The sequence below is a fragment of the Myotis lucifugus genome, unplaced genomic scaffold (genome assembly GCF_000147115.1).
Source record: "Myotis lucifugus unplaced genomic scaffold, Myoluc2.0 scaffold_5, whole genome shotgun sequence".
Classification (NCBI taxonomy): Eukaryota; Metazoa; Chordata; class Mammalia; order Chiroptera; family Vespertilionidae; genus Myotis; species Myotis lucifugus.
This window is the reverse complement of record NW_005871053.1, coordinates 4,991,528-5,003,530: the sequence shown is the minus strand read 5'-3', so window position 1 is coordinate 5,003,530 and position 12,003 is coordinate 4,991,528. Positions and strand designations below refer to the sequence as shown.

The 12,003-nt window shown below is 34.3% G+C and overlaps 1 protein-coding gene across 1 annotated transcript in view; it reads right to left on the bottom strand.

The window, feature by feature from the left end:
* Positions 1-12,003, bottom strand: part of TTN (titin) — a 278,603-nt gene that overhangs the window by 136,683 nt on the left and 129,917 nt on the right. The window contains 22 exon segments of the mRNA XM_023743428.1: positions 466-543; positions 1,311-1,391; positions 2,219-2,515; positions 2,657-2,746; positions 2,895-2,963; positions 3,882-3,959; positions 4,494-4,557; positions 4,559-4,596; positions 5,265-5,339; positions 6,117-6,191; positions 7,289-7,372; positions 7,700-7,957; positions 8,157-8,240; positions 8,469-8,543; positions 8,789-8,872; positions 9,374-9,451; positions 9,631-9,714; positions 9,929-10,135; positions 10,326-10,403; positions 11,157-11,249; positions 11,453-11,527; positions 11,732-11,809. Of these exon segments, the coding sequence (XP_023599196.1) occupies positions 466-543; positions 1,311-1,391; positions 2,219-2,515; positions 2,657-2,746; positions 2,895-2,963; positions 3,882-3,959; positions 4,494-4,557; positions 4,559-4,596; positions 5,265-5,339; positions 6,117-6,191; positions 7,289-7,372; positions 7,700-7,957; positions 8,157-8,240; positions 8,469-8,543; positions 8,789-8,872; positions 9,374-9,451; positions 9,631-9,714; positions 9,929-10,135; positions 10,326-10,403; positions 11,157-11,249; positions 11,453-11,527; positions 11,732-11,809 (2,223 nt within the window).

Genomic DNA, 12,003 nt, shown 5'->3' with positions numbered 1-12,003 from the left:
ATAATTGAATATAAAATATCAAGACAAGGGGCATCTAACAAGAAGAATGTCAAAAATTCCAAAATAAGTCAACGAAACACAGTTAATGGATCTCTCTAGATCACCTTGTGACTGAGTTCTTGATTTGTCAGTTTAGAAACACTCTGCCCTTTGGGGATAGCATCATTGTCTATTGCAATTTGGAACATGTTTATTTGTTTTCAGAGCTATTTGACAATAGCTTCCCAAATAAATTATTTTTGAAGAAGAAGTTGAGGAGTCATATTGTTTAATTATTGCTTAAGAAGAGGATGAGCCCCAACAATAAACTTATAGGCATACAGGAAGATTATGTTGTAGAACATAAATTGAAGTGTACATCAATCAGTTATATTGTGGTATTAAGGGGAGAATGATCTCTCTCTTCTCCATAGTAAGTAAATAAAAGAGGGTTTTACATTAGAGGTAAATCAGCAAAGGCAGTACCTTTAGCTGGTGGAAATTTGGGCTCTTCAGGAACATGTACTTTTTCTTCTACCACAATTTTCTTGGGCGCTTCAGGTACTTTAAAGATAGTAGTAACATTTTTTACTTTTAAAAATTCATAAAGATTTTCCACAAACAGAACATAAGAGAAATGTCAATCAACAGAGAACATAACAATATCAAGTACAGATATCACTTTATCAAATACATTACAGTATTTGATGAGAGTTGAATTTCAATAAGAAACACAACAAATCCAGGGGAATTTTTCATGTTAGAATTTAACAAGAAAAAGTAACAAGACAGTGTCAGTTGGGGCTATTGCTACTTGTCTTGGTGGAATAATTGGTACTTTCTTTTCAGTGATGACGTTCTTAAATGCTTCACAGATTTTAAAGATGTAAGTATATGTTACGTATTAGATTTTTTTCATTTCTGTTGTGAAATTCAAGAGGTTTATAAAAATGAACAAAGCAGGAATATTAAAAATATAGTTACTATGTAGTTACATTTACTAGGTTATTAAAATTAATAATAGGAAAACATGGATTTTTCTATAAGCACATTAGTGAATATATAATGAAATAGTACCAAAGAAGGAAATGTGAGTTCACTATTTGGTTAAGAGACATTTGCTTTGGGTATTTTAGGTATAACAACAGTGACTTTCTTTTTTGGTAGACTCTCCTTTGGACCCTCAGCCACTCCAAAGATATTAGTTTGCTTTAAAAATTACCAATACACAAAACACGGAAGAAAAACATCAAGTAGAATGCAAACTTGTAAAACAACCACCGTGCTACGGTACGTACAATTAGGTAAGTAATTTTTTGCCAATGAAATACCTTTAGCTGGTGGCTCTTTTCGAGGAACAACTCTAGTGGGTGGTTTTTTTGGAGGGATGACTTTCTCGGATATCTCAGGCCCTTCAAAGATATTAGTGTTTTGCTTTAGAATGAACTCTTCAAGTATTATGAAACATTACTATTAAAGTTAGTACAACGAGGGCTGATAAAATGCTTTATTTATATTTTTAAATTTATACCACACCTACTTCAAAAAAAGGCTTGGTTTTGCTAAATTTCACCTATATTGTATATTTACTATGTATACTAAGCACACATACACACACACATTCCTTCGTATCACACACATATTATTAATTTGTGCAACATCTGGAGTGCTATTGCAAAGAATTATTTGTATTATGGGTTATCTTCAGAATATACTAGAATTCAGGTGCTGTTACTAACATTCATTTACCTCCTAATGTTATTTTCCTAATGACAAATGGTGAAGCTTTTGAAAGGAATTTATCAGCTTATGAACAATTGACTGAAATGTTAACAATGCAATGGTTGTTTGGCCTGAACATGTAAGTTCTCCAGTGAACTGAGGAGCGTTTTTTTTCACTCAGCAATGACACTGGTCTATTATTTTGATTTCTGTAACAACCATGTAACATTCTTAGTTGGATTTTAAAAAGAATCCAGAAATTCATGTAGTGACCTCCTTAGCTAAGTAGATTTCAAATGTTATCTTGTTTGCTAAAATTATATTGTGGTTAATCTCTATATCAATCTTTGTATTAAATAGTTTAAGTATTTGATACAAGGGTAAAGTGTGTAATGATTTTAACTAGGAAAATAAGTGGATTTCTAATGTTCCAAACCGAACACGAAAGGTGCTTAAAACACAAAGTTAGTTAGAACAAGATATGATAACTTGCAATATCTACAGAATTCCCCTCTACCTTTGGGTGGAGCTTTGGGTTTTTCATATACTTCCACTTCTTCAGCTTCTAAAAATTCTATCACCCTATGAATTTCTTCAACTTTGTGTACTTCTTCAAATCTCTGTTTTTCTACTTTGATAAATTCTTCTACTTCATGGAACTCTTCTTCTTCAAAATATTCTTCAACTTCATGGAACTGTTCTTCTTCAAGAGCTTCTTCCACGTGTGCTTCCATTACTTCTAGTTCTGTTCTTTCTCTTACTACTTCCTCCTTATGGAAGGCAACTGATATTTTTTCTTCAAGGACAGTTCTCCCTGAAAGAGCATCTTTTTTAAGAGATTTTTTTTTAAACACAGAAGAAATGAAGATGTAAATTCAAAATATAAAATAAAAACAACATGAAAAAAGGTTTTCATGCAACAGTATGTGAAAATCAAAGATTTCCCCCAAAATACCTTTAGCTGGGGGAACAGCTTCTTTTTTAGGCACAAGGACTTTCTTTTCTGGGATTTTCTTTTCTGGAACTTTCTTTTGTACTTCGGGCACTTTAAAGATATGGTTTTAACATTTAGGACTATTAAGAGCAAGCTTTCATAGACAAGGACATCAAAAACAATCAAGACACAGAGACATAAAACAAGTCTTAATGAAAAAAGATGAAAAAGAAGATCAGGTTTAAAAGAGAAGATATACCTTTGGCTGGAGGTGCTTCTTTTTTCTGAACAGGAACAGGTACTTTTTCCTCAGGAACCTTCTTTGGCACTTTAAAGATATTAGATGTTTCAGTTAGCTGACAATACTCAATAATAAACATGAACTAGAAACATCAGAACGACACCAACAATAATCAAAGTCTAAGAAGTCTCTCTGTACTATTAGATGACATTATGACAGGAAATAAAGATATTTTTCCAGATCACTCATTTGTGCTAACCATACCTTTAGGAGAAGCTATGTACCCCCCAAAACTGTGCTGGTTCTTTTTTTTTTTTAATACCAAGAATTACCAATATTGATATTGGGTTTACTGCTACTATTTCTAATTTGATGAAGACTTTTTTTTTTTTTTGCTTTTTAACAGATAGGTGTCATATTCTATTGGGCATTATTATATCTGCTGAGAAGGTCTACTGTGATGGGGACAGCATAATCCTATCTATTAAAGGCACTACTAAAGCATCAACTTAATTAGGAAGCAATGAAAAAATGGACATTTTGTAATAACCTTGAGTGCTTAGGCCAAATATTACTAAAGGACCTACAGCTTATAGAAATAGTTATTATACAAACATTAGAAGACATTTTCCCTATACGACCATATAATAGACATATTATAATAATTACACGAGAAAACCTTTGTTGTGTAATGGAATAAAATCTATGAATGGAATGTGGGGAAGAGGTACTCATTGCTATGCATCTAAGTATAGAGAGCTATACTATTAACATTAAAATGCTCAGCTATTTAAAATAAGAAACTTCTAGAATAATTCATACACATATAATTATCCATTAATATCCTGAAAAAGGTTAAAATGGAAAGGGTTTATTTTTACTAGTTCTTACTCAATTTTATAAGTTTGTTACTTAAATGACTCTAAGAAACAGTGAAAGAAGACACTGTTTTAAAAAGAAAACAAATGGGAATTTAAAGATATTAGTAATTGGGATTTGCTATACCTTTAGCTGGTGGTGCCTCCACTTTTTTAGGAACAGGAGTAGGTGCTTCAGGTACTGCTTTCTTAACCACTTTAGGCACTTAAAAGATATTTTATAAACATTTTGAAAAATGACATGCTGTGCACAGAACAACTCCCACGTACCAACCCCCCAAAACATTGATTTTTGTTAAAAAGATATTAGGAGCCTAAATGTTAATTTTAAATATGGAGTGATGACTCTAAAGCTGGATATTACCTGGAAATCCTATATGCAAACATAATATCAATTATACAAAAGACTGTCATAGTCTTCAGAAATCATAGGCTAAGAATCATTCTAAAAAGTGAACACCACAGAAATATTTCCCCCATCTTAATATTAAAAAAATTAAGGATTGAAAACTACAAGAAAGTATTACAATAGGAGCTGGCTAGAAAAAAGTTAAAGTGCCAATAACATAAATGCGATCACTCTGAGGGGAGGAAGGGAAACAAAACTTGTGGTGCCAGTAATAATTAATCTTCAATTTATTATTGATATAAAAAAAAGTGTACTGATGAATATTGGATAAATACAAATTCTGAGAAAGATTTGGAACATTGTGTCTTTTACCCATAAAAGCAGCTGTACCTCTAGGTGGCACCACTTCCTCAACCTCCTCTATGCTAGGTGGTTCTTCTGGGATCTTCTGGGATCTCTTCTTCTGGTATAGGTTCTTCAGGTTCCTCATACACTTCAAAAAGATTATTATTTTTAGAATTTTTTTGAATGTTAGACTAAAACGATATATCTGAAAACTGAAGTTGCCTGATCAGTGTAAGTAATTCATAACTCAGCCTTCCTAAAGTGTGTGAAAACTCACTAGTCCTTGAAAAAAAGCCACTGGATCTTCAAAATATGTGAGGCTCTTCCCAGACTTTTAGAGTTGGAAAGGGCCTCGGAGAGAATTTAGTTAAAATTATTATTATTTATTTTTAATGGAAGTGGGCTTTTCAAGTTAAATATTCACTTTGGGGTAGAAATTAGATTTTTCTGAACCTGTTTCTCAGGCTTAACTGGAATATCTGTTGGACAAGTTTATCCCTCAATTGCTAACCAAGGAATTTGATGAAAAATTTACCATGGCAAATAGTTTACCCTCAAAGATTCTTATTAAAATGAAACAAACAAACAAACAAACAAACAGACAGACAAACAGACAAAGAGGCTAAGTATGTAAGAAAGGAGATTCAATTGGTTTTAGTTTTCCTGAATCATTTCTATTAGGTAAGTACTAATTACTTTTAGAGTCTGCATATGTTTATTTTCTGGAGTGAAGTGTGCATTTATCGCCTTCAAATATTAGACAATGATAAGACAATGATGATTTTTAAAATGCTCTTTTCTCAGAAAGTCATCTACCTTCGACTGGTGGAACTTCCTCTTCTTTAGGGGGAACAATTCGTCTTTCTTCCACTTTCTTAGGTACCTCAGGAACTTAAAAGATATTAATTGTTTTAGGCACTTAAAATGCAAGAATAAAGAAGAGTACATAAAAGCCAAGTTTTCTGTTTTTTTAAAACACAAGAGAGCAAATAGAACACACATGCACAAGATGAAACATTGACATATCGCAGAATCAGAGACAAAAATAAAGAGGTTGTGGTTTAAGATTAAAGGTCCATTAAAAAGATATTCTATCTTTTGCCATTGGAGCCTCTACTTTTTAGGGAGAGACAATGGTACTTTTGGGACTGATTTTTTTAGTTACTTCTAGTTTTTAAAAGATATATGAGTTTAATATTTTTGATTTTTAGAAACAGCATACATAGAGGATCAAGATAAAATACAGTAAACACAAAGTGGAAAATTTGACATAGTACAAACATGGGTACAACTGAGTCACAAATGATGAATGCAAAGAACAGACCACACAATGCAAACATTTATGTTGAACATCCTATGTGGATAGCATCAGAGTTCAACACTGGCGCAGCAAACATGTCCCTGTTTTGGGTAATGTACCTTTGGCAGGAGGAGCCACTGCTTTCTTAAGACCAGGAGGAGGCACCTTCTTTTCTGGTTCAGGTTTCTTAGGCACCACAGGCACTTTAAAGATATTATTTTATTTTATAATTTCAGTTTCACAAACACCGAGACAATGGACTCAGCAATAGTATGAGTTATGTTAGTCAACACTGAAACAGAACATTTTGACATTTACAGGTGATGGAAAGAAATGACCATGTCTGATTTGCTTGGGAACAGCAGTACCTGTGGTAGGGGGAGCCTCCTCTTTCTTAGGAATGATCACTTTCTTCTCTGGCACTTTCTTCTTAACCTCGGGTACTTTAAAGACATCATTTCATGATAAGAATATTGCGAGGGACAAAAAAGAGAGAACACAAGAAGTCCACACACAGAAAGACCAACATGCAACACTCACTCAGGATAGGATGTAATGCAAGTTGGGAGTCCAAATGTTATGATATAATTAGATTTTATGGAGCCAAGGAACAGCATCCTATTCTAATATCTGCTATGTGGTCACTTCATCAATTTAAATTTCACGAGTAACTTATTAAATCATCATCTATAAAACATTTCTGAGTCCCTGAAATCCAATAAAGGATCATCTTTTCCATTTCATTGATTACATGACTATTTAGTCTGATGGGGGAGCTATGCTTATTTCAAGTAGTGGTACCATGATCTTTCACAGAAAATGTAACTGAACTTGAAGGCACACATATATTTATTTTGACCAGTACCAGGAGCTGATTGAACATGTTAAATCTGGATACTGTTCATTCAGTGATAGAATACTTGTACATACTGTACTATATTTTATCCTCACGATAACATCTGAGTCCCTAGGACTGATATTAGTATCCTCATTTCATACAAATGGAACTTGAGGATCAGATTGGTTAAAGCGTTTTCTCAGGCTAAAACAGCAAGGCACAAATCCAAAAGACAAGGCCAAAATAAAAAAACTTCTGGTCTACATTTATATGTATATATCAGAAGACATAAGTTATTATTCAGTATTCTGATAAATATATAATCTTCCTTTTTTCTTTTCATCCTACTTTTAAAAGGCACTTAATATAAATGGTTGAAGGATGGAATTTATGAAGATTTATTTACTGTATTTTTCAGAGTAGATAATTTTTCATTGCAAAACATCTATATGAAAATTATGATTTCTAATAAAATTATAATCAGGCACAAATTTTGTGGCAGCTTTGGGTCATATCCTTTCATCTTTGTTCTAAATATTGCTTTAAATCCAACGAAAAATGGATATCAGTGTTCCTGCACATTTTTAGAAGTGAAAATGTGACTGTCTACTTTATAAATGTAAATTTTTCCTACAACCCAGTTCCACCATAATTTTTCTGGTGACGCTATGAAGACTGTGTATTCCCTTTTGGCAGGTGTACCTTTGGCTGGTGGAGGTTCCACATGTTTAGGAGCGGGAACTGGGACTTTCTTCTCTGGTGCAGGTTTCTTTGGCACTTCAGGCACTTAAAAACATTCATTTTAAGACATTAAAAATCACATGCACAGTACTGTGTATATAACAAAAAGACAGATGAGAATAAGACCACAGACAACTAAATGACATTTCACATCATGAAATTTGAAAAGACATTCACATAATTTACAAGAGACAAACACACAAGACAGACACATTAATAAGAGCACACATAAATGGAATGTTTTCTAAGATTTAGATGGTAGACAACATAGAGGGTAAAGCATTATAGATAAAATTGGAGATGAGTAAAAAGATGGAAAGGCAGAATTCAACACAAAAGAGGCCTTGGTGATTCCAAGAAGAGCTGCTATACCTCTTGCAGGTACTGGCACCTTGGGTTTAATTTCTGGAAGAGCTTCTTCTTCTTCAGGTACAACTTCTTCCTCAGGTACGAATTCTTCCTCCTCAGGAGGAACTTCCTCTTCCTCAGGAGGGACTTCCTCTTCTTCTGGAAGCATTTCCTCTTCCTCAGGTAAAACTTCCTCCTCGGGAGGAATTTCTTCTTCGAACGGAACTTCCTCTTCCCGAGGTAGAGTTACAGGAACTGGAGCTGGCTCCCGTTTCTTTGGCACTTTAAAGATATTTATTCAACCATCAAGCATCACGTGTATGCACAACATTAATAACAACACGAAAAGCAAATCATCTGTGACCATAGAGCACCACATGTCAGCAACGTAAAGGTCATCAAGCATTAATTAGAATTAGTGAGGCTGTGCAATAGCAGCTAGTTTTCCCTTTGGCCCTGGTTCTATTAGAGATGAAAGTACCTTTGGGGGGTGGAGCCTCTACTTTTTTCAGAACAGGTGTTGGTTTCTTTTCTTCTGGAATGAGCTTCTTGGGCACCTCTGGCACTTTAAAGATATTATTTGTCTTTAATCACATGTTCTTTTACATGTTTGAGTACAACAGGCATGAAAAAGAATCAGGAAACACCTGATTTTTATATTTCTAAGAAGACAATTTTAAAGAACATGTAATATTGTGGGGGCATTTATATGTGAATATACATAAACATATTTTTTCTAAAAAAAGGGTTTGTTTGTTTTTTCTCAGGCACTTTAAAAGGTGAAGTGATGTACCTTTCACAGGTGGAGCCTCTACTTTCTTAGGAGCAGGAACTGGCACCTTCTTCTCAGGCACAGGCTTCTTGGGCACTTTAAAGAGATGGTTTAGAAAAAAATTTTATACAACATAAAATTTTGAGTCGAAGCATAGCCTCAAAAAGATTAAGATAAGGTAGTAAAACTACAACCAAGGTATCGCAAGAAGGATTTTATCCTTAAAATAAATATTTTCTTTCCCATACAGGAATATGAAAGAGTTGCATCCCCAAAGATTAATTTTTACTCACATGCAAATGTGGAATAAAAATGATTTGCAACACTGCAAGTTTATGTACCTTCTGCGGGTGGAGCCTCCACCTTTTTAGGAACCGGTACAGGCACTTTCTCCTCTGGCACAGGTTTCTTGGGTACTTCAGGAACTTTAAAGATATCAAATAGGGTTAGTGTCACATTTTCCACCCACTGAGAAGAATCCAGCAATCTCAGGACTTAATTGAAGCATCATAGATCTTCTAACAGTTTCACTTTAAGATTGAAAACAACAGCCACAAACAAAGGAATTCACAAAAATAAAAATTAAAAAAACAACAACACTGTAAAAACAGATTGGTGACGAAGACAGCACACAATGCCTGGTAAATAGTGGTTTTGTCCATTTTGGTGTTATGATAAGTATCTATTTTACACTAAGAGATTTCCACTAAGGGGGAGGAGCCAAGCATGAAGCATCAGCATGCTACAATGGCAAAATTTAGAGATGGCTGCATGGTAAACTGCTCCTATAACTAGTTGGGTGGGTCCTTGCCTTGTCATTAATATTGTTAATATCATTATGGGGAAAGAACTGATATGATTCATCAAGTTATACTATGTGAGTAGATTACTACACTATCCCCTTGATGGACTACAAAGAGAGGTACCTTTAGCTGGTGGAGCCTTCTCTTTTTTAGGAATGGGCACAGGAACTTTCTCCTCTGGCTTCTTAGGAATCTCAGGCACTTTAAAGATATTGTTTATCGGTAAGTTCTAACTACCAGTGACAACACATCCATACAAAGTACAGTTAACATTTCTAACAACAGATACAACACACACAAGGTTTTGAACTCAGAAGATAGTTAACTATTTATCTGCAGATAAAGGCTTTCCTCTGGCCATGATATGAATGATGGTGTACCTTTTGCTGGTGGGGCTTCCTTCTTTTTGGGAACAGGAACAGGTTTCTTCTCTTCTGGAACAGGTTTCTTAGGTATCTCAGGCACTTTAAAGATATTATTAAGAATTTTGGAAAGGTTGCAAAAAGATATAGAATGTAAAAAACAACTGCAGAAATCATACTTCAGCATCTAAAAGTGTCTATTTCTAAAATAAGCAGAATTGATCATCTGTACTAATACACCCCAGAATCTGATCAAATTAGACACTCAGACTCCAAAGATGCTGCTCTGTATCCCTTTGTAGGAGATGTAATCTACCTTTGACTGGAACTACTGGTACCACTTCTTCAGTTATGACTTCCTCTTCTTCATGAAGGTACTCTTCTTCTTCTTCATGAAGGTACTCTTCTTCTTCATGAACATATTCTTCTTCTTCTTCTTCTACAAGATATTCCTCTACTCGGGTTACAACTTCCTCTTCAAAGGCAATCTCTTCTGGTTCTGGTCTTTTAGGTACTTCTGGCACTTTAAAGATATTATCTTTAGGTTGGACATTTTCCAATATCTCAACAAAATTTAGACATGTTAGGAACACAACCATTTGTAACAGAAGAACAGGCTTTGCCTTGCACACAGAAGAACTTCACACATAGAACTGAACATGAATTTCATATCAAAGAAGACGAACAAAACATTAAAGAGTGTCATTAAGTACCTTTAACAGGTGCTGCTACTTCTTTTTTAGGAATAAGCACTTTTTCTTCTGTGACAACCCTCTTGGGCTTCATGGGCACTTGAAATATTAAGTATAAGGACATTTTAATGTAAGAAACGGGCCACCCAGACAACTCTTGCTTTGTTGTTCTTTAAGCAGATAGAATAATTTTCAAGTGCTTCTTATGTGACAGATATGCAATAGTTCATCCATAAGAAACTTTACATGTTCCATGGAAATAATTCTGAACCGCATTGGGATAAAAACATACAGAAGTACTCAAGTAAACTTGAGGGAGCAGAGCCCAAATGTGAAATCATGTTTAGTGTTCAGGTATCTCTGCCTATAGGAAATATCCCTTACTGGAAATGAAAGGCTAAATTCTAGGTAACTAAGCTTTCTGAAATTATAGGGAAGTTACTTTATACTTAGTAAAAAGCAGAAGAAAAATTACTAGACACTGAGTTAGCTTTTTTTTAATCTTCAGAATGGCTTTAGAAGAAATACGGTTATATCATTACATCAATTTAGATAAACCAGGAATATGCCAAATGGTCACTGACTTGACATCTAAACATTCTATTTTCTATATATTGTAGCCATGTGACAGGATGCAGCCAATGTATAAAAGGCTATGGATATATTTTGAAATAACTTTGCCTTTTAAAGGTAACATTAACTTCTTATCCTGTATCTACAGATTTTTACATCCAATATTTTCCAAACGATTAATTTAAAAGACACACAACAACGAAATGAAGTGAAGCATAGCTGCCTGGATTTTATAAAAGACATTAAAAAAGACCCGGTCTAAGAAGGAAATTATTATACCTTTAGCAGCTGGTTCAGTCACCTGCTCTTTTTCGCGTTTGGTAATTGAAATGCGTACTTTTTCCTCAACAACTTTCTTTGATTCTTCAGGCACTTAAAGATATTAATTATTGAAGAGCATTAAAACCAACCACATGGATACAGTGTAAATAAAAATATACGAAAAACTGACATGTAAGCATCAGGACTACAACAATACGTTTTGTAAAAACAAAGAACGGCAGACAAGGTGGTAAGACACGTTTCTAGAACACAAGTAACAAAGACGTTTGGGGAGTTATCACTCTGAAAAGTACCTTTGGGTGGTAGAGGTTTGAGTTTCTTAGGAATGGGCACTGGTACTTTTTCTTCAGGGACAGCTTTCTTCACAACTTGAAAATATCAACATTAACAGATTTACAAACCTGAACCTGATTGCTCAAGAGTAGTAAGAATAAAAAGTTAAGAAATACGACATACAACACAACATCCCCAAACACACACATGAATGGTATACTGCCACTACAACAGGTATTTATAGTATGACTGACGTGAAGACAGGTCTCTCAGTACTAATAAAGTTTTTCTCACTCTACCTTTAGTGGGTGGGGCCTTTGGTTTTGTGGGAACCGGTTCTTCTTGTACAGGCTTTACTGGGATAGGCTTCTCAGGTTCTTTAAAAGTACATACAGGGTATTTAATGTTAGATGTGAGAACATAAATAAAAAATAGTATTTCTTAAATACACTCAAATAATTAAAATATTCTCTTTCATCTACGGTGTAGTCATAGCCTCTAGAGGTGAGTGAGAATCAGAGATCCCAGAAGAATAAAGTCTAAAAAACCTAAACAAGCCTACAGTGCCCTC